Below are 27,899 nucleotides of genomic sequence, written 5' to 3'. Positions count from 1 at the left end.
ATACTAACATACTGCTCATACTAAGTCTGACCAATGTCAACATGAGTATGTAGTGCATTCACATTAGATAGTATGAAAATATTGAGTATACAAGAAATACCCTTAGGTATACTATATAAGGACATAACTGTGTCCGAATAGTCCCTCCTATCTACTGTTCCTTAACCCTTCCTTAAGGAAAGGTGTTGGGAGACTTCCTAAAGGAGTTAGGAAAAGGTGATCACGCTTGTTTTCAACAATCAGACGCACTTCCACCAGGTGACATAATAAACCGACGGCAGCGAAGGTTAGTGACGTCTTCCATGGTGAAAAAACTATACATTTCTGAAAATGAACTGAAAGCTCATTTATTATAACACTTGCCGCTGATATGATCTGAAATATCACAAGGTTTGAATGTAAATCAAAGGAAAAGAAGCAACAAGGCTACGAGGAACAAAAGTGAAACTATAAGAACTTCACGTTGAGAAATCAACATTAATCCAAAATAAGTATGATTTTATGAAATTGTTACATTCATGCAAGATATAGGGCTATATAATGTTGTAGGCATACACATGTATAACCACTCAAAGCATTCCTAAGTGAATGATATATGTTGAATAAAACAGAATGTGGCTAAAAATGTCTTTCATCCCTTTTTCTTTAATGACAAAGTTCTCTGTTTTCATCGTGAATTTCCGTGAACACTCACATGACCGGGTCCCTTTAAATGTTGTCGCCGCAAGGAATTGTGGGTCAGCATTATCTGGTTTCCTTTGGTAAGGGATGCATCAGTGTTTCCTAGGCTAAAGGAGGTTATAAAGGAAGCATTGAGCCTCCTTTCCTTAGCTTTTAGAAAATTGGAATGCTCCTTATCATGGCCATCACCTAAACACTTCCAGGGTTAAGGAAAATATACAGGAAATGAGTTAGGAGGGACTATTCAGACGCAGCCATGACCAGACCACCCCATGATGCATTGCGAGCAGAACGGGATATCATCCTGGTACCAGCTTCAAGCTAAAAATCAAACATCCCCTTTTCAAAACAAAAGCATCTCTTCTTGTCTTCCAGTAGTTTTTTTTAAACCCTTTTGTAAATATGGCTCTTATTTTGAAGTTAACCAGAATTTTTGTCAGGAGCACAATGGAGGGTCTTCAAAAATCTCCAAAATGTCAGAATGAAATATGTTTTCCACGATTTTTATGGCTCAAAAGAGCACATGTTGATATTCTACTTGGTCACTTTCTTGTTTAAAATGTTTTCAGTACTTTCAAAGGTAGAGAATCAACAGAGATATTTAGCCTCAGTGTGACTCAGGTTTCTGTTGTTGTCGGTTTGAAATGCTAATAGTATATAGTACACAGTACAGTGTGTAGTGTGACAATTCTAACACATCCACCACTACCCCACGCTCTCACTCCTCCTAATCAGTAAAAGTCAAATCATTGCTCTTTTTGTTCATTTCTCTGTCTTTCAACAAGTTTTTGATAGATGTTCCAGTAATTTAGCAAAGAAAACCCCATTTGACGACACACTGAGTGAAGATAGCGACCGTGGCTAACATTATAATACGCTGAGAAGCGTTAGCGTACCAACGCTAGCATTCACCTCAGAGCGCAGCTTCCATCTCGCTCTGCTATAAATGATGCAGCCATGATTGTACGAGCCTTTTGCATCATGAAATGTTATCATGTCTCATGCTCCGCTGTAATCTTCAGCCAAAACACATACGCACGGGCATGCATACGCACGGGCATGCGCCGAGGTCACCAGGGATGATGCAAAACTGAGATAAGAAGGCACTTAAATACTGTATCTGTCAGAATGATGAGGGAGATCTTTATACGCACACACACACTGACACACCCACACCCACACACACGTACGCACACACACACACACACACACACACACACACACTAAGGCCAGTCTGGGATTGTCTCTGTGATGAAACCAGCAGTAATGTCTGCTGTTGGCATGACGACTCCATCCTCTGTGACAGGCCTCTGTGTGTGTTTGTGTGTGTGTGTGTGTGTGTGCGTGCGTGTGTGTGTGTGTGTGTGCGTGCGTGCGTGTGTGTTTTTAAGTATAGTATATTATTGACCTTTGACCTTGTGTTTGTTAGGTGAAACAACACGAGTTCAATGCTAAAGGTGTAGCTTATGCGCTAATACGTTTTCATTGGACTTTAGCAGGTTTTTCTGGGATCTGTAGTACTTTATGTGAGTATTTAACGTTCTTACGTACTTTTCACTGTTGCATTATTTACACAACTATCCTTACTTTCTACTCACTAAAAAACAACATTTGTGTTGTGTCATTTTTTTTTCATTCCTTTTGGAGCTGCACAAAATTAGACACAGTACTGCATTTTGGCCCTCTGGGCTGCCTGTTGCCACGGCGGATGTTTATGTTTTCGCTGGTGTCTATCACAGCTGTACAGATCAACGTGTGTAACTTATTGAATGCAACTTATTTAAATGGTGTTATCACTTTGTTCATTTTTATCTGATTTTGTCTATTTCTGTTGTCATTTTGTGTGTTTTTAAACTCATGTTGTGTATTTATGTTATAATTTTGTCTATTTTTCACTTATTTTTGTGTATTTCTCGAGTCCTTTTGTGTATTTCTACATCATTAGTGTGTTTTTGGAGTAATTTTGTATATTTTTCTGATAATTTTCAAATCTTTTTTGTATTTTTCTGTCATTTGTGTGTTTTTGGAGACATTTTTTCCCCCTTTTCTTTTGGAGCCACACAAAATTAGAACAAGTATTACATTTGGCTCCCTGCGCTGCCTGTTGACACGTCGGATCTTTACGGGGTTGGCTGATACCTATCACAGCTGAACAGAACCACGTGTGTAACTTATTGAAACTTTGAGGATATTTTTTAAAATGTAGTTTTAAACTTTGACTCAAGTTAAAGCTGCTGGAGCTAATTAAAAATAAAATAAAATAAAGACCATAAATTGAATATCGTTTGCTTGTAAAAACATTGAAATTGCCGCTCAAAAAGTTTGTTTTGATCTTGACTGTAAACGCTCCGTTTATTGACATTGTCAGAAAAGTTTCTCGCATTGCATTGTGGGATGTGGAGAAGGATGCATTGAAGTGTTTTACTTTTACTCTTACTGTGAAAATTAGCCATTAGCTTGATCAGAACAACCAAAAACTGCCATTTAAGAATTAAAATGTACTTATTACACACAAAGTGGAAATTTATTTATTTAGAAATTATACAAAATCATTGATCAATGTCCATATGTGTCAATAATAGTTTGTTTTTATTTATTCATTATTATTCAGCCAGTTTGTTCTTACATTTTGTTTGTAATGTGAGATCTGTTGGGACCAGTTATGCCTCACTTAAACCAGTTAGAACAGAAGTCACCAGTCAGGCCTTTTATAAAGTGAGTCGGACACAATGAATCATCTGCTGAACCTCTGAGGATCTGCTCAGTCTTGGTCTCACCACGTGCGTTGCATCAGCAGCTAATTAGGAGTCTGACACTTCCTCTCACGAGTATCCCAGTTCACAGCCTCATCTACAACATGAAAACAGGACGAACAAAACAACAAAACAGTCTGTGTGCTGTTGAAGTGAGCCGATTTATCCATTCCCTCTGAAGCTCAACCTGTGGACATTGAAAGTTTATTAATACTGATCATTTATGTTTAATGTAAAACCAAAATTCTCAATTAGTTTCTGTGTAATTTACAAAAATAAAAGTAATCAATGCAAGCATAAATTATCTGGAGTTGCTGTTGAAGTTTAGTTCAATAAGTGTTGAGTGTAATGTAGGCTTCTGTAATTATTATAATACGTCAAAAATTATTACATCAAATAAATAATCCTCATATATAGTTTAGTTTGCAGCATCAGAAGAAAAAGGATAACAACTTTTAAAGTGAATTTAAAAAATATAAAATATGAATATAGAGGCTGCATTAAATATTAACAGTCACATTAACACGTGTGTGTGTGTGTGTGTGTGTGTGTGTGTGTGTGTGTGTGTGTGTGTGTGTGTGTGTGTGTGTGTGTGTGTGCGTGCGTGCGCGTGCATGCGTGTGTGAACCCATGGTTTCAATGCTCTCCTGTGCAACCATCAAATGCAACTTGAGGCAATACCCCCCCTCCCAAACACACACACACACACACACACACACACGTCTCGACTGAAGTAAACAAAACAAACAAACACACACACACTCCATCACCATCCGGCTGCTCTCTGCCGTAACGAGGTGCAATCAACATGCAACGCTGACCAACACACACACACACACACACACACACACACACACACACACACACACACACACACACACACACACACACACACACACACACACACACACACACACACACACACACACACACACACACAAACACACACACACACACAGGGGCTTGTTGAAGGGTGAAGTAAGCCTCTGATTGCAGAAGCGTTACAGTGGTGTGTGTGTGTGTGTGTGTGTGTGTGTGTGTGTGTGTGTGTGTGTGTGTGTGTGTGTGTGTGTGTGTGTGTGTGTGTGAATGTTGACCTCATACTGCCATGATGTCACTTTTACAACAGTTGCATTAACAGCATCAGCAGACTTCTGCACACTTAAGTTTAAAATGTTGTTTGCTAAATTAACTTGTGTTAATCAATCACTTTAAAATCAGAATTTAACGTAATCAATAATCAATCAGCAAACTGTGACCCAAGGAGAGAAGGTCAGTAAGCAGAGGTGTACTGTTAACTTGATTGAAATTGTACTCAAGTACAAGTACAAGTAAATGATACATAAAATACTCAAGTGCAAGTCAAAAGTAGTTCAATTGAACAGCACTCAAAGTAAAAGTTTCCAGGCTCTAAGTATGTATAACTACATTTATGAACTTTAAAACAGTGCCATGCCAATAGTACCATGTGGGTAACAACATGATAGGTAGAAAACCCAACCTGAACCTAAGTAAGTTATTGGGCTTTGATCAGAAATGGCCCGACTAAGAACATATGGATTATGTTCAATGTGCCATGAAATGGGAATGAAAAATAATCACAAAAAATAATAATTTACTTAGTAATGTTGGGTGTAAAAATGTAACAAAATACTTCTTTTTAAAACATACTTAAAGGTATTGTGGATGATGTTATTTTAGCTTCAACTTCTGGGTGGATCATCTTAACTATTGGTCCTTCTAATTGTCAATCATTCTGATGATATGTTGACGTAATGTATTTTCACTTACCGGTGGCGAGTCTGACATAGTGGGAAAAGTGCAAATCTTCTTTTGGAAGGTAAGCTTGAATGAGCGACGCTGACTCCAACTTGTAAACAGAACGTAGGCGTTCCCTCTTGAGCAGGTAGAGTTTTGCGCTTGAGCAGAGGGCGTTTCTTTTCTAAACTTCTTTACCTTTAAGTACAAGTAAAATGACCGATTTAGAAATACACTAAAAAAAGTACAAGTAAGTAAATAAGTAAGTGGTAAAGAAGACACCTGTTGAGTATGTTACCAGCTTCACATACCTTGGCCATGTCATATCAAATGTGGAAGGTTGTTCGCATTTACTGTCCAGCGTATTGCTTCAGCGCATAAGAAGTGGAATGAGGAAAAAACCGTCATCACGGATCGTCGAATGAAGCTGTCCACCCGGGTAAAGCTTCTAACGGCGTGTGTGCGCAGCCGTCTTACGTACAGTACTCAAGCCTGTCATCTTAACACCTCAAAGCTGGCGAAATTGGATGCCACGTGGATGAATTTTCTTAGAAAACTTCTTCGAAAGTGTCAATGCACCATCAAGACAAAGAGATAAAACACCATCGTTAGAAGAAGACAACGTAGACTGGAGACCTCACCCACTCTGCACCGATCCGTAATTTCTGTCTTGTCCAACACCTTAAGTACATCGCTCATGTAACTAGATTTCCTAATTCAGCCCTGCAAAAACGAATTCTGTTTCACTCTAATAATAAACCGTATACTCGCGACATATGGGAAAACTCCGATAAACTGACAAGCCTTTCTGCTATTCAACTGCACCGGGAAATGCAAGATACGTCAAGGTTCGTGCCTCTGATGGAGCAAATCTTTGGCACCCAACCCGCTGACGCAGTGGAAGGAGAAACTAGATGATCAGAATCAGAATCCTTTTATTGTCGTTGTACAAAGTACAATAAAATTGCAAATACCCGCACACAACATTCATCCATCCATCCGTCCATCCATTTTCAAACCCACTTGCTCCTGTCTCACAGGGTCGCGGGGGTCTGCCGGTGCCGGCTCTCATTGGGCACTGGGCGGGGGTACATCCTGGACAGGGGGCCAGTGCACAACATTCAAGTACACTTAAAGATTCAAGCCAGAACAGGCACAGGTATCATAAAAAACAACATAAGGTATGGTAAAAGTCTGTCAGAATAAAATGTTCATCAGTATAAAAGTTAATCAGAATAAAAGGTTCATCAGTATAAAAGTTAATCAATATAAAAGTGCATGAGGTTTAAAAAAGTTAATGGGTATAAAAGTGCATGGTGTAAAGTTTACAGTACGATGATGAAGTAAGTCAAATGTATTTGTATAGCACTTTTCACAGACAATAGTCACAAAGTGATTCACAGTAGTAAAATGAATACATTAGAGTAAATAGAGTAAATAGTGTAAAGTTCAATAAAAACCACAAAGCTAGGTCAGGTTGGACTAAGTAGGTCTTTACCTGCTTTTTGAAGGCATCCATGTTCCCATAAAAGTAACTCACAGTACAGTAACCTGAGTATTTGTAATTCATTACTTTCATCTCTGGGTATATGGCCTTTGATTAAAATGTCATGCAATCTTCACTTCCTAAATAATTTCAAATTAAAGGTTCTGAGGTCAAGCTGTGTGAATAGAAACCAGGATGTTGTGTTATAACAAGTGAATACTTCTGTTGATCTTTGTGACAATTAAAGTCACGTTAGCTAAATCTAATTATTGTCTGTTCCACAAATAGAAGGATCATCACCGATGATATAATGGACTTCCTGTTCTGATAAACCGATGACATTTACAAAGAAAGGTTGACATTTCTACTTTCACAATCAAATCCAAAGTTACAGAAGCCATTTAACCACAGTTAGGAGTGTCAGTATGATGTAACACACACACACACGCACACACACACACACACACACATTTATCAGTGTTCTAATAGATATGGTAGATGAACACACGTTCCCTGACTGTGGTAAGAACAGAATGACTAACTTCTTTCCGATCACACAGATGAACTGAAACCTCTGCTTTTTTAATACAGAACTAGACTGAGTCACTAACTGACTAATCAACACTCACTCCCTTCTGCTCAGAAGTAAAATAAAAAACGTTTCCTGCCACTAGATGACGACAAAGGAGCTTCTGGGATTTTTTAACTGAATTATCCTTTTATTATCCACATACCTCACAAAGAATTGTCCTTTTTTCTCTCTTCAATAAGCATCATAGCATCTAAACATGCTGTTAAAGTTCAAAATACCATTGATGAACTGAGATAAATAGAAACCCCCTAATGTTCGTGTGTTGTTGTTATTTATGTATCTTATTATAGATATTTATTATTATTATTTGACTCATCTGTTGTGGATCTTTCCAGTTTATGTACAGTACATCTCACGAGAACATTTGTACGTTCTGACTCTTTGAGTATTCTGAATACATGTATACTCTGCTATTGTTGTTGTACAATATTAATATTACGAATGTTTAAAAAATAAAAATGAACACTTAAAAATGATTCACATACTTGAAAATGTGATGTCAATCCAGTGGCACCAACAGATAGTGGCCGAGGGGTATCACACCCCCCTTTTGATAAATTTCCTTAACAGTAAGAAGATCAACAAATTTCTTCTTATTTGTTTAATTTTTGGGTGTATTGCATGCAATATATTTCAGTGTATACAGTATATAAAGATACAGCAACAGTTTCATAACAAAACACAAACGCATTAAAACAAGCGTGTTGTGGACATCAAATTGTTAATAATGAAATGTAATTATACATCTATACCTATACACAATAGCTCACTGGTCATTTCAAATATAAAAAAAGAAACCAAAGTACATTTTTACTCTATATCTTTCCCACAGTATGGTGTCACCATTATTGTGTTCTAGTATAATAACGTTTCTCCTTGTAAATGACATAAAAATCACGTCACATTCTCTCGGATGTTGAAGGAAATAATTTTTTTAACTCTAAAGTCACATTGAGATTTTTATTAATTTAAGCTGCAGTATGTAGAATCATGAGACTTGTGTGGAATCAACCACAGTCCCCCCTGCCCTTTCTCTTTTTAATTCACCGGTATATAATAATTTATATTGAACAAATATAGTGGTCAAGCTGGTCAGATTATTAAAAAAAATGTCTATATGTGAGATATTGTGTCAAAACCCTTGCATTAAGAAAATAGAGGATCTGCTCAGGTGTAGTGAATATGGATTTTTTTTTTGCAGAAAAATTCATTTCTGATGTCACTGACTGTAATAAAGGTGCAGGTTTTGTGATTTATTTCCTGTCATCTCTCAGATGTCACAGAAAGTGAAACAACTGGTTTTAAATCAACACTTGGTTGAGACACAAACTCACCGTTTCACTTTCCTCCAGTTTGAAACAAAACCATCAGCCTGTTTCAGCTTAAAGTGTGTCTATTGTTTTAAAGAAAAATGCTCAGTGTGTGAAGAATTTGTCCCACATACTCAGAGACAGAAGGAAAAAAAAGCACATTGTGGTAAATGTGCCACCAAATATCAGCCGGTCTTTGTATAGACAACGGACACACAAACATTGGAATGTGTGTATCCCTGTATCAATATATGACTCAAAATCATTGATCCACCCATTTAACAAAATTATTCGATCCTGTCTGTGTACATGATGTATCTAAAACATGAAAAACAAAACATCAAGAGAGACACGCAGTTACACAGATAATGATAACAAAAAAGATGAGAAACTTTTAACCATTCTGCAAAACACATTTAAAAGGTCAGGCACTGCTATGGGACAAGACGGTTTGACTCTCAAACTCCACTACAATGTATTGCATTCAGTTGAAGACTTAATACAGAACTTTAAAGTTGATCATTCGACGGAGCTCAGAGTCAATGACGTTCAGAGTTAATTTTTGTCGACTGAAAATTGTTTTCATTGGGTACATTTTTTTAAGTGACAGGCAACTAGACTATGACCATTTAGAAAATTTAAATAAACATATTACAAAAACTACTGGTATATTCAAACATATTGATATTTTCATTGATTAATAAAAACAAAACTATATTTTTGTCACATGGGACGACGAAATCCAATCAGAACTCATGTGATCATGTGGTCGTACGCATTGATCAAATCTGTCTCTGTGTGTATTTACAAACATTAATAATATCTGTTACAGATTTAGTCAAATAAAATCAGACTATAACTGAATCAAGACCAAGACAAGAACAAGACGATATAAAACAATTTTCAAAACCATGATGAGGTTGCACAGTAAGAGAAATTTCTTCTTCTTCTTCTTCTTTTTCTTCTTCTTCTTCTTCTTCTTCTTCTTCTTCTTCTTCTTCTTCTTCTTCTTCTTCTTCTTCTTCTTCTTCTTCTTCTTCTTCTTTCTTTGTTATTGGTGTGTTGCAACCAACTTGAATAGGTGTATATCGCCACCTACAGTACTTGAGTTTGCAAACGGCAACATCAGAAATCTTTATTTTAGTTGTCTATCAAATACATTTGACAGAGAAAAACAAAGTGTCTTCAACTTTTTCAAAACACAACATGGAAAAATCCCAAAATCTTGACAAATAAATCCTTGTATGTATTTTTAGTGCAGAAACACTTATATTATCTGATAATTAGATGTTTATTAGTGTTCAGAGGGATTTCTGACTAGAAATGAGATGGACTGATGTCTTAGTTTTTGCAGGTTTCTGACACAAGGCACTAGGAACGATTTCCAACGAGGCAGAACAATCAGTGAGCTAATGCTAACGCTAAATGTTTGAAGACAGCGTACAACATAAATTAATCAACAATAGTTCCAAGTGCTTCTCTTTATTATCACATTAATAAAGTTGACAAAAAAAAGCAAATCAGAGATCAGTGTTGGTCTCGACTGAGTTTGAGGAAAAATCCCAACGAAACTGAGACTGGACCAAGTCAAAATGCTCTTGAGACTGTTTTTGCTCATTTTAGACGTTCAGATAACGCTGAATATTTTCCTTCATTTGTATTTCTCCCATGATAAGGATTTAATAGGAATACTGTTGTTGTGTAACTTTGGAACGAACTTATAATCTTTTGTTTTCTCTTCACCTGATTCCTGCTCAGGGTTTCCTTTCTTCCTTCATTTCCAGGCCTCCCAGCTGAAGCAGCAGGTTTAACGCACGCAGGACGTCACACACACACGCCGAGGAATGCCAGATATCTCAATGACATTTTAATGGACACGGTCACATTTTTCACGTTTCCACTGAGGTGGAGGAAGCCAGTAATGCTGAGCGTTCAGCTGACCATTAATCCCACAGCAGCGTCTCTAACACGGAGCGGAGAGGTAAACTAAGTTAACACGTGAGGACAAAGCTGACAGTCAAATGACTCTGGAACAGTCTCTTATTTTCTTTATTTAGATGATATCTGAAACTTTTCACCAGAACTTCCTTAAGGTTTTTCTTTTTTTTATCTGGTTCTAGGTTTTAACTTCATTTTTATTTTTTTTAAACTAATTTTACAACATATTGTAGTTATCAAGTGTGTTCTACAAATTTACAGTTACATTAGGGTACGGAGAACTATGGGATTTTAAGTCTAAATGACTTCCTCTGAGAGCTCCACATTCCTTTCCTTCAATCCAAATGTTCAGTCTTTCTCAAGTTTTGTGTATCTCTGTCATGGTGCATCTTTCTTAACCTTGTGATGGACTGGTAACGCATCTATCACTATTTGGAACCTTAATCTGCCTTTAGGATCCTTTAGATTGTATGGAAGTCTTAGATTTATGGGTCACACTTTACTGTATTTGAAGTTTTATACATTAAGGCTGGAATTACGCTGTCATTATAATGACATGACGTCTGTCATTTGCATGAATAAGGTGTCATGAAGGCTGTCACTAAGTGTCGTTGGCTAAATTATGACACCTTTGGAGTTATGTTGGCATTTTTCGGTTAGGGTTAGGGGTTAAAACAACAAAGGGTTAGGATTAGGGGTTAGGATTAGGGGTTAGGATTAGGGGTTAGGATTAGGGGTTAGGGTTAGGATAACAAAGGGTTAGGATTAGGGGTTAGGACAACAAAGGGTTGGGATTAGGGGTTAGGGTTAGGATAACAAAGGGTTAGGGTTAGGGGTTAGGATAACAAAAGGTTAGAGTTAGGGGTTAGGATAACAAAGGGTTTGGGGTTAGGATAACAAAAGACTAGAGTTAGGGGTTAGGATAACAAAGGGTTAGGATTAGGGGTTAGGATAACAAAAGGTTAGGATTAGGGGTTAGGATAACAAAGGGTTAGGATTAGGGGTTAGGATAACAAAAGGTTAGGATTAGGGGTTAGGACAACAAAGGGTTAGGATAACAAAGGGTTAGGATTAGGGGTTAGGATAACAAAGGGTTAGGATTAGGGGTTAGGATAACAAAAGGTTAGGATTAGGGGTTAGGATAACAAAGGGTTAGGATTAGGGGTTAGGACAACAAAGGGTTAGGATAACAAAAGGTTAGGATTAGGGGTTAGGATAACAAAGGGTTAGGATTAGGGGTTAGGATAACAAAGGGTTAGGATTAGGGGTTAGGATAACAAAAGGTTAGGATTAGGGGTTAGGATAACAAAGGGTTAGGATTAGGGGTTAGGATAACAAAGGGTTAGGATTAGGGGTTAGGATAACAAAAGGTTAGGATTAGGGGTTAGGATAACAAAGGGTTAGGATTAGGGGTTAGGATAACAAAAGGTTAGGATTAGGGGTTAGGATAACAAAGGGTTAGGATTAGGGGTTAGGACAACAAAGGGTTAGGATAACAAAGGGTTAGGATTAGGGGTTAGGATAACAAAAGGTTAGGATTAGGGGTTAGGATAACAAAGGGTTAGGATTAGGGGTTAGGATAACAAAGGGTTAGGATTAGGGGTTAGGATAACAAAAGGTTAGGATTAGGGGTTAGGATAACAAAGGGTTAGGATTAGGGGTTAGGATAACAAAGGGTTAGAGTTAGGTTAAGGACTGACACTTAATGACAGCCTTCATGATACCTTATTCATGCTAATGACAGGTGTCATGTCACAATAACGTATACAACTTCAATAAAGTGTTAATGATTTATGTTAACAAAGGTTCTGGTATCGTGACCTCCTGCTCACAGATTAAAGCTGCTGTAGACGATCATTTTTTATTGGAGATTATTTGCTTATTGACATTGTCGGATAAATTTTGCGGATAGTTTTTGTGGGATCGACCGATACTGGCTTTAGAACTAATTATGCAACATCGGCCATTTCACCTATCTAATTAACTGATAAAATAGCAGTCTTTGCCTCATTGATCAACCCATAGACATCATATACGTAGACGCCTCATTGCCCGTGGAGAGGCGGGACTAAGCGGCGCCATCTTGTGTGTGTGGAGCACACTACAGGAGTGTTTGTAAATCAATCAACGGAGGTACGAGGCATTCTACAATCTCAACGTAGAACAATTCACTGAATTTACCAATTCCTAAACAGCTTGATGTTGTTTCCTCACATATAGCTGTGCCACAGAATGCTTGGATCTGATAAAAAATGCTGTTTTTACCACTGAAATACCAAATTTAAGCTTAGGTAAGTAGGCACTTTAAAGTAGGACAGGCTGCAAATATCTCATTTGTTTAGTTTGAAAACTATTGTCATGATTAAATATGACATGTTTTACAGAACAGGGGAACATGATGGCGTAGTGGTCAGCATGTCTGCCTCACACCAAGCGAGTCCTGGGTTCAAACCCTGGGGTGGACACCTGAATCCTTTCTATGTGGAGTTTGCATGTTGCATTTCTCCGAGTACTTTGGCTTCTTCCCACCATCCAAAAACAAAACTCTAAAATGTCTGTAGTGAATGTGAGTAATTGTCTGTGTGTGTGTTGCCCTGCGATGGACTGGTGCCCTGTGCAGGGTGTGCCAGTGGCCAATCATCATCACCACACTTTATTTTGGACACATGCATGGTCCATAGCAGACATATCAACAAGTAAGACACAATAAAGATAATCTTTCATGCCCAACGAACCAATGAGAGCTGGAGATAGGCACCAACAGATTCCCACGACCCTGAAAAAAGGAGCAAGCTGGTCAGAAAATGGATGTTTTACAGAATGTATGTAAGTATTTTTCTTATTTTGCACAAAGAATGATTACTGCCAGTGAGCAAACATGATGCAGAATAATTCTGAATGTTAATTTCACTACAGAAACTAGATGATATCTGTAATTAGGCGTGTGTGTGTGTGGGTAAGCGAATATCAGTATCAGTACACAGCCAAGATATTGTAAAATATCAATATATCAGCATAAAAATCCAATATCGTGCAGCATCGCTACCAGGAATGTGGTGAAAACCTTTTGGTGGCAAACACAAAAAGTCTGTTTTAACCTTTAAGATTTTTCGCCCCAGTCAATGATTTTCAATATATTGATCTATGAGGCCTACACTATGTCTTCAGCTGATACATTTTCTTTGTAGTCTTCAGCAGCTTTAAGTGACTCTATAACAAACACGTGTTCTTGCATTTTTCTGTCGATGAGTTTAGGTAGTTGGTTTTAATCCAGGATTATCCAGCATTGTGCTCAGCCTTTATTTAACCACTAACTGTTCTTGATTCATTACCCACTAACCAGTTTTCACATGGCTTCCATTATTAAATGCATTGCACACACACACACACACACACACACACACACATGGAAATCTTAATGTCAATCTGTGTCCCCTAAAAAATCCCTCACAGTTTATATTTTGGTTGTATTTTTATTTTTAGACGCCACGTTGTTTACTGTACCATAACATTGGTTCATTCATGGGCAACTATTGTTACTATACTACAGTTAGTGACATCTGTCCACCGGGTCCCTGGGATTCAAGCCCACGTCTTGTCTTGATCAATCAAACCCACATGAGGTTCATTAGCAGCAGCTGATCGTGTTAGCGATCATGAGACCAAACGGTTTGTTTTAATTAAAACAAAACCGACCAACGACCTGCTGCTTGTTAGACAGACATCTTTCTTTCGCAGGCAGACCCTTAACTTAGCTGGAGCTGCTCAATGAGGTTAATACGGTGCTCTTAGCTTGTCTTTGCACACAAAGTCCACAATACATGTCCATTCAACACTTTTAATACTGATTAAAGCAGGGTAGAGTTTAGATTCTTGGCCCGAGCCTCAGCTGCCGGGCCGGGCTTCATTTTTCCCTTTTTTAATCTCATTCCTCACTTGCTGCTGGAGCGCAAGGAACAAATATGATTGCGTGCTTCAGTCAGGTCTGCGCTCCACGCCCGGGCCGCCCGGTCTGGTCTGCAATGCTGTAACAGACTGGGTTCTATGTTCTGGTTATGTTCCACTTGTGTGTATTTAGTGGTTAACTGATGCTGAGATTTCCCATGGCCATGAAGGCATCATGGTTACTTGCAGCTTTCTCTGCCAATGTGTCTTTGTTTACATGTGTTCTGAGTGTTGATTGGCTGGGAGGCTGGGGAAAGGGCGGGCGTAAGCGGGAAAAAGACTAGTGAACAATTCTGTTCCCAAGGTAGTGTGAGTGTACGACGGTTCTTTGTGTGTTTGATTGTTTATTTTTGGCGTGTTACTACGACCTCCATTAAAGCCTGTAAAACTGTGATAACGGCTCGAATCACGTTGTTACAATACCTTTTGGACAGAGCTGCGGTACGTGTGTGCGCGCCCCCCCTTGCCGTGCAAGGCACTGTTCTACTAATCTACTAGCAGCAATACGTTAAATAAAATAATAATTCACCTCAAGCTTACTTTGGGCTCGGGCCTACAATTTAAGTTAATGGGTCGGGCTCGGGCTGGGTCAGGCTTTATGCCCGCGGGCCCGGGTCAGGTCGAGCTGGATTCTTTGGGCCCGAACTAAACTCTAAAGCAGAAACAATAGTTTGTCAAACGTGAATAACTTTGCAGAGAAAGGGATTCTCAGTTCACTCTGTTTTGTTTTTTCTCTCTCATAAACAAAGACATGCAGTCGGTTTTAATCTGGATTAGTGTCATAGATAATGGGTTTTAGTAGATGGTCAACTTCAGTAAAACAGCAGGATGGACCGAAAACAACATGATGTGTGTTCAAATTAAATTTATAACAAACAAGAGCTCTAAGAGAGCGCAAATCAAACCTCCTCTTTTCCAGATATTGTCAGTTACAGTATTTGATCATGTTTCCATGATCATTCACACTTTAAAAGCTTGAAAAACATGTCTATCTCCATTAACAACATTACAGTATAGGTTCAAATGTATGGGCACCCTTTTTTTTTATCGTGATGAAAGACAGTAAATCTCATCATTCTACATACTGCAGCTTTAAGTTTTGACGTAATCCTTCTAAAAGTCAAACAAATAAATGGATAAATGCCGGTAAAGGTATTACTTCCTTGTTGGAAGTCAAAATGAGTCATTAGCTTGATCATAACAAACAATTCTGTGATTAACTGATTATTAAGAATTATTAATGTTTGTAACCTGACTACACAAAGGTTTTTTTTTTTTTGTTTTTTTTGTTGTTTTTGTTTTTAAACTTAGTAAATACAGACTGGAAATATATTTATTTCGGGAAAATATACTTTTACAAAACCATTGATATATGTCTAAGTGTCATATTAGTTTTGTCTTGTTTTCTTCACTGGTTTCGACCAACAATAACCACTTTACCCAGAATTAATACAAGTGGCTCAGGAAAAATCTGGAAGCAATCACAAAATCTGGAAGCAAATATTCCTTAACATTTTAGTGACCATAAAGGGACCATAAAGTTAGATTTTGTGATGTGATACAGTGTGTCTCAAATGGGGGTACGTGTACCCCCGTAGTGGTTTGCAATACCACTACGGGGGTACTTGAGAGAGAGAATTAATGGAAAATTAACAAACGAAAATAATAAAAATCATCATCAAATCAAGTTTATTTTTACAGTCAGATGACCAGAAATGACAAAAAGTACAGAAATATATTCATTCAGGAGGCACTAAACACTGTTTCATTCCACTTATTTACAATGAGACTCTTTGAAATGTTTGTTATCGCTAATTCATTCAGTCATTATTCTCTATAGTTTTTTTCATTGAATTCTGATTAAAATGTTGAAGTTGGACAAAGGGATATTTGGATTTAGAAATAAGAGAAAGGGGGTACTTGACCTAAAAAAGTTTGAGAACTGATCTTGTACACATTGTAAAGAATTATTAATAACACAAGTTTTTTGGGGGGTTAATTTATGAACAGAAACTTTAGTACGATTAAGGTTACAAAACACCTACTTACACAAACTGGATGAATATAATAATAACAGTCTCTTTTCATTCCCTTTCACACACTCTACAACACTGCAGTGCCATTGGCTGCTGCTCATGAATGGATGAGTTGTTGACCAATCAGGTGCATGTGACTGGTGGATATGAAGCTGGGGTTGGCATCATCCAGCATTACTCTCACTGTAGCCGCAGCACACACTTAGTTTGTTACAGAAGCTGCACACTCGCACACATAGACACACTCCATCATGCACAGTAAAGAGCAGATCAGGTAAGTCAACTGTTGTTTTGCTTTTTCTCAGTCTCTATTAGCTAATAAAAGTTTGTTTTGATAGATATTAGAAATATTAGAACGTCTGGTGTTTTTTGTTGCAATCTGGTTTGTTTAGCAGCATTTTTATTTTACAGTTTTTGTATTTTTGTTGTTTTTTTTTTTCCCCTAAACAAACTTACAAAACAAGCACGAAATTAATCTAGTCATGTAAAAAAAAAAAAAAAAAAATGGGATCTGTATAATACATATACTTAAAAGTCATTAGCAAAGAAAAACAAGCTCATTTTTATTTTGTTGTTGCTAAGATTATGCATTTAGGACACGCACAAGGATGTATTTTTTGCACCATGAAAAAAATAAAGCTATCAATAGGCTAACATGAGCATAATGCCATTTATAAATAAAATAAATATATTAAAAAAAACTAAAAACATTTGTAAATGGTTTTTTGTTAATACGTTGTGTAAAATTGATTTAAAAATGAAATTGAAAAAAGAAAAATAATCGCTATAGATAGCATCAGGAGAGATGCTAATCAGGCCCATTCAATACAATCCTCTGTTTAAGTCTACGCATTCACATTCATTTATGCAAATACTTACTTAGCTGAGTCAAATTAAATCCTTTATTATGCCAATGGTCCCCTCACTATTGGTAAATGATTGCTGAATAGTTGCTGACTACAGTATACTGTACTATCTGGCCTCTTGGATGAGAGGTGAAAGGTCATCCAACAAAAACCTCATTAAACACTAGAATCAGCATGAGCTTTATGAGTGAGAACCTTCACAAACACCTTCATCTTTAGCGGCGCCCATTTACCACGATCGCAGAAAAATGATGGAAAACGTGCAAATCACATTCTGAAAGGAAAAAACACGAATCCGTACCAGCTTTTATTTATCTTTATTTAAAATCAGGCTCTAATATAACACGGAAATACCTTTACGAATATGTCAAATTGTGCTTATAATCTTGTTCATATGAACAGAGATGATTTTTTTTCTTGTTTAAAAACAGTTTGCATCCAGAGTTTTGGTGCATTACCTCCAACTATGAACAGACGTGAAATCTCTAAATATGAAATATGAAAGACAATTTTTTTGCTGAAACTGAAATGGAAATAGTGGAAATAGTCGTATGACATAGACCAAACCCTCACTTACATGTTATGGAACAACATTGCGCATTTCCTATGTAGTTTTGCGTATTTTTCGCGACATGATCCTGCGTGGTTTCAGATTCTGGTATCCATAAATCATCTGAGGCATATTAATATAAAATTAACAACAGTTTTTGAGTCTTTTAATCATGTTTAACATGTTTAGTATGATTTAAGGAAGATTAATAGCAAGTAAAGTAATATAAACAGAAATGAAACAGAAAAGGATATACTTACCAGGGAATAAATATATGTACACTTTAGATTGGAATATCAGAGGCCTGCTCATTTCCCATCCTGATACATTCTAGTGTTTATTTATTTGCCTAATCAGAATCAGAATCAGAATTCCTTTATTAATCCCGATGGGAAATTGATTTTGTTACAGCCACTTAAGAAAGAAAAATCACAAATAAAAGAATAAAAGGTTTAACAAAGATGAAAGAAAGAATAAACATTAAATAAGTGTATCATTAAGTAAAAGATAGTTAAAAAAAATAAAGTAGTAGATAAAACTACTACTACTACTACTAATAATAATAATACTAGTAATACAAATATACAAATTATACACAAATATGATACAGATATTTACAAAAAATAATACAAATATACATATATGATACAGATATCTATTAGCCTATAATTGGGTAGCAATGCTGCGCCTTAGCTTGGAAGTCGTGGGTTTGGATTTGTAGTGATTTAGTATGGAGGACAAACTCTGCCATAATTAGAAATAAAATAAACATATTTTTAAAAACACCTACAGATAAATGTCATTAAATGAAAAAATACATCACTTAATACCTAAACATGCCATAAATGCACTCGCCGATCAATCAATAGGCAAAAAGTGGGCATCCCCTCATTTGACCAGGTATTTCTTTGTGCATGCTGAATTTCATGCATGAAAAAATAAATAAATAAATGCAGACAGGAAGCTTTACCAGTTGCTACTATTTCTGCCACTTTCACAAAGATTCACAAAGAAAAAACAAAGACTCACTGTTACTATAGCAGATAGTCTAAATCAAAAGGCCCACTCACTAAAATAATACTAGGAAACGTGATTCTAAAGATAAATCAAATGCTGTGCACAGATCTAATCTCAAACCTCACTGTAAAGCAGACCCAATAACAAGAAACACAACAGGAGACATTAGAATATACATAGAAACTCAAATCAAGTAATAACAGTCAGTAAAATACAAAACAGATACATTTCCATGATTATCAATGACAATGAAATAAATGATACACTGATGATTAGCAGCGTAAACTTTCCCACAAGTTTCAGCAGAATCCTTCCTCAACATGTTGAATATTGATCATTCTTTCCTTTATTTAACCTCAAAGACCATCAAAAAAAGCCTTTTTTCTTTTGTTTATTTATCTGCAGTCATGAAGAATACCAGAAGACAGCTGTTTGGTTGACATCACATACGACACATCGTCCTCAGGTGGCGATCATCTGTGGGTCAGGGCTGGGCATGCTGGCAGACACCCTCAAATGTCAGGATTCCTTCGCGTATTCAGAGATCCCTGGATTTCCTCAGAGCACAGGTACACGACCAAGAACCAATGTTTTCTATTAATCACTTTTTTTTTTAAAAAAAAGCATTATTTAAAGACAATGAGTCGACTAAAAAAAAAGTCATCTATTAATTTTTGAATGATAAACACTGAATGGAGCCACATTGACCCCAAGGATAATAGGAAGGTTAATAAAGTCTGTCCTCCTTCTCTGGTGAAGAAACACAAGCAATCACTGTAAGAGTAAAGTAAAAACACGTTTATGCATCTGTATACGGGACTCCATGTCCCACAATGCAATGCATGAAAAACTGTGTTTACAGTAGAGATCAAAACAAACTTTTGAGCAGCAATTTTCAACCTTTTACATCTTTTTTTGAGCAAAAGATCTTTGATTAATTGATCTATGAGGTCTACACTATGGGGTGGATTCACAAAGATCTGAAATAAAGGGTGGTAATCCAGTTGCTTCCCTAAATCCTTTAGTGATGCAGTTTCCTCACCTACTGCGTGGAAATCACTAAGATTGCAGCAATCATTAGTGCACAAGCAGAACTGGTGCAGACCGCCCTATTTAAATGAATGTTTTGCTCGTTTAATGTGGAGACGTCAGTGCGCACAAGCACTGTAAACCTCTTTTTTTTCTCTCTCTCTCACACACACACACAACTGGAGCCTTTCGTTAATCTCCACTGTGTTTTCTGTCCACATTTACTGCAGCGATGATCTCTGCGCGTGTGTTTGGGCCTCCTTTTCAGTTGTACTATTTCACTGCAAACAGTTCCAGATTTCATGAATTGCATTGCTCTCCTTGCATAACTTTATTTGCATTTCCTCATTCATATTTTTGCTCCACCTGGGGGATCCGCCTATTATGCATATTCATTAGAGGGAAACACACTAAGGGCTCCATTCTCTTGTCTGGACTTAAGCGCCTATTTGCGCTCCTGCAGTTACGCACTTCTCTTCTATGCATATTCTCTGGTCCAGGCTGCTGACACACCCACCACGCGTAAGGAGCCAAAAATGTGTGAATGAAGGCAGGTTGAAGGAAAGGAGGTGGTGGTGTCATTTTTTTTGGAACATGGAGTTTTCCCCACGCTTGTAAATGTCATTGAAATCTGTGAAAATTATAAAGTTCACTTTAATTTGAAACACCTTCATTGATAAACAATATAACAGGTTGATTTGATCAGATTATTGCAGTGTGACTGAGGATCGGCCGTATTCTGTCCGAGTCACAGTTAAAATCTCTCTCCTTAATCATCATCATCATCATCATCATCATCGATGTAAAGCGTGACCGAGTTAGATGCGCTGGAGATATGAGCTTTAATACAGAGGGATGTTTACAGTGAAACACAACTATTGGCTTCCATAATACACAGTTTTAAATATAAATAGTTTAAAGTGACCTGAGCTGATCCTCATTAAAACATGTGTGGGAACAGTTTGTGTTCCATCCTTATCCACATATGACAGCATGTTTCACTCCGTAGTGGATCAACCTGTGACTTTACGTTGGACATCGCATGAAAATAGTTGAATCACTGTGACCAACGTGGACAGAAGTCTGTGTCTGTCAGAGTTTTAATTAATCAGGCAGCAGCAGCTGAGTAATCACAGCTGCTGCTGTGTGACTAAGTCCATATTTCTAGTGCAATATAACGTTTCACCTTATCAGGGCACTGCACTTATTCCAGGGTTAGAAGCACGTAGAAGGAAAAGGACTTACGCACACCGAAGAATGCGTGCAAGGGCAGATTTGAATGGGAACACCCACATTTCAGGGCTGCTCCGCCCACAGTGCGTAACTGGGATGAAGTAAAGAGGGAGAACAGCGCGCAGCCAAAAACAGTGCCGCTGCGCGGCTTTTTGGACTTACGCACATGAGGGAATAGAGCCCTTAATGAATTGAGGATGCAGGATGCGAACCCAACACAAGAACACATATTTAAAACCAATGAATGTAGGATGTAGAAAATATAAAAAATGAAACAAAGTAATGTTTTTAAATGAAAACAAGAGGTTAAATAAGGTGTCAAAAGTAAAAGATGTGTGTTTCTCTTCTGCAGTGCAAGGTCATGCTGGCAGACTGGTTTTCGGCGAGCTGAAGGGCAAGACGTGTGTTTGCATGCAAGGTCGCTTCCACATGTATGAAGGGCACTCACTCTGTAAGGTAAGCATTACTGCACGTTTCTCATTATCCTGGAGAAAAAAAATCTACCCATAAAAATGTGAAAGCAGCTCCTTTTAGTGACTTTCAACCAAAATCAGACAAAAAAAAGCATAAATAAAAGGAAGGTCAATGAAAATATCATTGTTCAGCATCAGGTGACGGCACAATTTTATCTCCCAATATTTCATGTGATTTTGGCTTTTATGTGGAAACTTGGCTTTTCTTTTCTTCACAACCTGAAGTCTGATAAAATGAAATTAAGCCGTAACATGATATCAGTAATTTTTACGTCATACCATCAAAAATGGTGGCCGAGTGGTTATGGAAGCAGGCTTGTAACCCGAGGGTTGCCGGTTTGAATCCACTGTGTGACCTTGAGCACATCCCTTGGACCTAATTGACCTAAAAAGAGATTTTTAATCTCGAAGAGACTTTCCTGTTAAAATTAAATAAGTAGACTGAGATGATCATCACAACTGATCTTTGCCCACAGTGAAACAGATTAAAGTTACAAGAAACAGACCATAATGAGCAGAAAGAGATGGAATAACCTGCAGAGTGTATGTGTGTCTGCGTGTGTGAGAGTGTGTGAACTTGGCTCGAGCGAGTCACGCATGAGTTCGGTCACATGCAACCTTTTTATGGCCAGTTCAATGCCTCTATTGTTTTTTTCTGTCCACACACACACACACACACACACACACACACACACACACACACACACACACACACACACGCACACACGCAGAAAAGAAATCCATGCATACCTGCCTCCAGTAGTCGTACATCTGTCCAAGCATATTTAATTTAAATAACTGTTAACAAATCCATTTAAATTCAATTAAATTTTATTTATAAAGCACCAAATCCAACAATAAATCGTCTCTTAGCATTTATCACAAAATCTAGTCATGTTTTAATGGGGGAAAAAAAAACCCACACATCCACATGATCCTTTTTTCATCTAATATTTAAAATCATGTAAAAGATTAGGAAACAGAAAAGCCTTTAGCTAACGAAGAGGTAAATAAAGTGAAATAACCTTAGTTTATAATACCATATAATACTGTGTTAAGCCTGCCATCTAAAGTTTGCAGAAAACAACTCCTCTAGATGTTTATGTTTCAAAAGGAAACTACTAAACTTCTTGGTAAAGCAGATGTTGTTTTAATATTCTGAGATCTTATGAAGCAAACCATGGCATTTTTTTTGTTAACTTTATTATTTTTGTAATATGGAACAAAATTGTGATGGACTGGCGCCCTGTCCAGGGTGTACCCCCGCCCAGCGCCCTATGAGAGCCGGAGATTGGCACCGGCAAACGAGAATAAGCGGGTATGAAGATGGATGGATGGATGGATGGAACAAAATATGAAACAAACAAGGGACTGAGTTGTACAAAAAAGACACACAAATGGATACAAAGATAAAATAAATACAAAAGTTAGGTAGCACGCTACAGTTTTTGATACAGGTATTGTTCAATCCCATTTTTTCCAGTATTTATCTCCTTTATTCTTTTGAAGCCTCAGTGTAAAAGTCATTTTTTTCATGCTGCAAATAGAGTTTATGATGTTTATATAGATTCTTAAAGTTGGGGTGTTCCTCTGGAGCCAGCTCCATGGCATTGTTTACTATTAGATTGGTTGAGAGTAGTAGAGGTGAGAAAACGTTGCCACTATGTAAAGTAAATATGAAATCATTCACAAAGGATTTGAACTCAATGTTCTGACAATTTTGTGCAAATTTTACACTGAAAAAGAAAATAGGACTAAAACTTTTTCTCTATTTACATTTTATTCTTCAGACAACATTTCCAATTCGTGTATTCAAGCTAATGGGAGTGGAAACTCTGATCGTGACAAATGCTGCCGGTTCATTGGCTGACGATCTGCAGGCCGGTGACATCATGATCATTAAAGACCACGTCAACTTCCCCGGATTGGTTGGACTCAACCCACTGTGTGGACCAAACGATGACAAGTAAGATTTAATACAACTAGTTGATCATTTCTTTGTAAAATGTTCTCAAATCTTGCTAAATCTCACCTTCTCACACGTCTGTGACAGCAGTACTTTGTTGTTTGTCCTTCACAGGTTTGGTCCTCGCTTCCCAGCCATGTCCGGATGCTACGACAAAGGTCTGCGCTCCTTAGCGATGGAGATTGCCAAACAACTGGGTGTGGCAAGTCTTCTGCAGGAGGGCGTGTACGCCATGGTGGGCGGTCCCAACTTTGAAACCATTGCTGAGGCCAGATTGTTGCACCGACTCGGGGTGGACGCTGTCGGTATGGCACACAGTCACACACATGAATGAGAATCTTAAAATCAGCAGAAGGTTATAGATAAATACATTTATTAAGACACAGTGTAGGCAGTTTGACAAGAACAATAACAATTCTCCCGTTCTTGTCTCCCATGTTTTTTGTTACTGTTTTTCCATGTTCTCTTTAGACGGGATGATACTGAAATTTGTGTAAAGCACTTTGTGGTTTTTGCCTGTGAAAAGCGCTCTATAAATAAAGATTACTTACTTACTAGTAACAATTTGAGCCACTTTTTACTTATTATTCTGTGCAATGTGCTTTAATGTGTGTGCAAGCATTTACAAACATGAGTCACCTCATAATGATCCTATAGTAATCTGATTACCTACAGGCAAATATCCAATACTTACGTAACCTTAGCACATGCAGTTAGACACCATATTCTCACAAATCTCCCTTTTCTCCCAATCGCAGACAGGGAGAAACCCACGTGTAAGGAAAATGAAAAGATTTACACGAAAGTCACCAGGTGCCAAACAGGCAAAAAGTGCTGACTTCGTCTTGAACTTGATCAATCTCTGAATTCAAGATATTTGATTTATGATTATCAGACATAGGGTTTACTTTGTCATTATCAATGTTGATGATTTTTGGACTCATATAAACATTGCAAATCTTAGAATATTCCTCAACTGGGAAGTGGATTAGCCAACACAGGAATCCAGCATAATGTATGTGAGACTTATGGATTTTAACAGATGAAATACAAGCTTTTTGACAGTATTTACAGTGTGTTGCTTCTTAGACTCTGTCGCTAATCTCTACTTCTGTTCTTTTTCAGGAATGAGTACGGCTCCGGAAGTTGTTGTGGCAACGCACTGTGGCCTTAGGGTTTTTGGCCTCTCTCTCATCACCAACAAGGTATCACACACCTGAGACATGAATCAATGAGTTGATGTTGAAGTGTGTCTTTAGCTGATGAAGGGATGAATTATTTCAAAATGTTCACAGTTTGTTTGTTTGTTTCAGTCAAAAAAAATATTCAAACATAAATCACAATTTAAAAATATATATAACAAGACTGAAACAGGCAGAAGCAAAATGCTTATAAGGCCAACATACTTTAAATAATATTCAAGTAAGTTACATAGAACTTTAGTAATTTAACAATTATGTTTGAGTAGCCTTTTTTCAAATAATGCAAAATGTATAATACACAATCACACATGTACCTTCTTTTATAGACAACATTTAACTACTGCTAAAAAACACAAACACAAATCTACTGCTTCACATAACATTCTAAAATATATTGTGACATTTCTTTTTAAATTAATAATGTGTCACTCGTTTTAATTCTTTTATCAACAGAATTCCATAAATTAAGCCCCAAGAACAGACAGGACATCTTCGTTTAACTGCTTAATCTTGCTTTTGGAAAATAATATAAATGGATCTCTTAATAGGCTGTATTGCTGGTCTGTAGTGTGAAATATTTTTGAACACTTTCTGGAAGAGTATTTATTTTGCTTTGAAATTATTTGTGTTATTGTATAATAAAAAGCGTCTTTCAATTTCATAAGTTTTGAATTTAACAAATAATGGATGTGTTGTGGTCATAATTCCTGCTTTATTTATCAATTAATGGCCTTTTTTTTTGCAATAAAACAATATCATTGATTATGGTTTTAAAGTTCTTCTACACAGTACGTCATATATGGCAGTATCCAAGTATAATAAATTGTAGAGGATCAGGTCCAGGTTAAATCTGGACCTTTAAAGTCTAACTGGTGTCTTCCATGAGGGAGATTATCAATTCATGCCAGTCTATGTGTATTTATGAGGAAAAACATGTAATGTAGAGGCCTGTAGATGGATGCAAAAAAGTGTTTTTACTTCATTCTTACTGGGATTTCTTGTGTTTCTTTACCAGACAAGGAGGACAGTGATTAGCTTGGCTTCATCTTTTTTCTAGTTTGTTCTAGATCTTCCCTGTTGAATCACTTCCCTCCATAAGACATTACAGTTTGGTAAAAATGTGATTTTTTTTTCTATAAGCCCCAAATTAAACATCCTCCGTAGTTTTGCCAAGAGTTTCAGTGAAAACACCAGAAATGTGTTGGAAGTCACTTTGGTAGAGTTTTCGGGGCCAAACATAAGAAATCACAGTAAGAAGAATGCAGTAAAAACACTTCTATGCATCCCTTTATAGAACTCCAATTCCCACAATGCAATGCAAGAAACTTCAGCAGCTTTAACATGACAAGTGAGCAAGGAATCAGATAGGAAGAGGGACGCCCCCTATGGTCAATGGTTGTACTGCTCTTTTTGGTCCTTAGACAAAAGGACTGTAGAGCAGTGATTCTCAACTGGTGGGTTGGGACCCAAAAGTGGGTCGTGGATCTATACTGGGTGGGTCGCAGACAGCTGGTCAAAAATAAATAAATTCTTAATATCTCTCATGTTGGACTTGTCTTTTACTTTGAAATAACATTTTCTTTTGACAGGCATGCTGTGAAATGCATGTTGTACAGGAAAATATATAGATTTATCTTTAAAAAAGATTACACATGTATGTTTTCAACAATTTTTGACAAACTAAATTTGGTTGGTTGAATTCTAAAAAGAAAGTGGGTCACGATTGAATGACTGTGGCAAAATGTGGGTCCAGGTGAGAGCAGTTGAGAACCCCTGCTGTAGAGGATGGATACAACAAGTTACAAGTATCTGTCCATGAAGCATAAATGGCTTTTATGATGCTAAATAATATAAGTTATTGAATGAAAATAAATAAAGGGCTAATAATTGCTGAAATTTATTTTTTTTTAATGATAAACGTCATGGTCTGGGTCAATTACAATTATAATCGCGTAATTAATAATTAATTACAATTATGGCATAATTATAATTGTACTTGTAATTTTAAAAACTCTGTTGCTGTCGTAATCATAATTAACTTGTAATTGAGATGAGATAATTAACTTTGTAATTGTAATTGCCATGAAAATTCTAGAGAAAGTGTCATTTATAATTTAACGCAAAACTGGGGAACCATGTTACAGTTCTATTACAGTCTACACATGTTACCATTAAAAAAATGAAATCTAGGGGTATACTGAGGCAAGAAAAAGGCTCAGATGCCCAAACCGTAAATATTAAATTCCATATTTTCATTGATTAGGAAGCCTAACAGGGAAACCGATAGATAAGAAAGAAATTAGATTATATATATATTAGTTTTTAGTGCATTTTACAGCTGATTTAGGACCGAGATGCTAACAGAAAGCTAACACAAGAGGAAAGTTAACTTTCATTAGGTTATTTATTTCCGGCTCAGAAATTGTATCAAACAATTGTAAGTGATTTTCTGAAAATAAAGAATAATTGTGATTTAACTGTAATGAGACAAAATGCTGGTCACTGTAATAGTAACTGACCCCAACCCTGTTAACGATTTGATCCCTTTTGGTGTTTTGTTTGGTTTCCAGATTGATGGATTAATGGAAACTATTGTTGAATCAGATTCTAATAAAGCTACTGATTGGTTTCCTTCAGGTGGTGAAAAGCTACGAGGACACTGAGAGTGTGAACCATGAAGGCGTCCTGGAGGTGGGACGGCTGCGTTCCTCGACTGTACAGCAGTTAGTGACTGAACTGATCAGCAGAATGGAGATCAATAACAACAACACCAATACAGATGTCTGAATACATATTTTCTGTGGATATTGTGTATTTTTAATACTTTATTGCATCAACACGGTGATTAATAGATGAATAAGAGTGTAAGAATTCATTATTGTTATATGACGTTCACCGTAAGATGTGATATAAATGATAACGTTTGTGTTTTAATTTAAAAATGAATGCATTTTTTTTAAAGAATAATCAATTGTTATTTGTATATTGTTCCTGCTAAATGACTGAATGTTGTTTTGTAATGAGTGTTACTGACTGATTCTATGCACCATGTTAGTCTGTTTAA

General features: G+C 37.0%; 1 protein-coding gene across 1 annotated transcript; it reads left to right on the top strand.

The window, feature by feature from the left end:
- Positions 1 to 16,687: 16,687 nt before the first annotated feature.
- On the top strand, positions 16,688 to 27,622 carry pnp4a (purine nucleoside phosphorylase 4a). The gene is made up of 7 exons (XM_028446017.1): positions 16,688 to 16,773; positions 19,338 to 19,501; positions 21,547 to 21,650; positions 23,458 to 23,633; positions 23,748 to 23,938; positions 24,759 to 24,838; positions 27,473 to 27,622. The coding sequence occupies exons 1-7, from the start codon at positions 16,751 to 16,753 to the stop codon at positions 27,620 to 27,622; spliced, it is 888 nt and encodes a 295-aa protein (XP_028301818.1). The 5' UTR covers positions 16,688 to 16,750.
- The last annotated feature ends 277 nt before the right edge of the window (positions 27,623 to 27,899 follow it).

Source organism: Gouania willdenowi, chromosome 5 (assembly GCF_900634775.1).
Source record: "Gouania willdenowi chromosome 5, fGouWil2.1, whole genome shotgun sequence".
In the NCBI taxonomy this organism is placed as follows: Eukaryota; Metazoa; Chordata; class Actinopteri; order Blenniiformes; family Gobiesocidae; genus Gouania; species Gouania willdenowi.
Note: the sequence above shows the minus strand (reverse complement) of the source record. Positions and strands in the feature narration are given on the sequence as shown.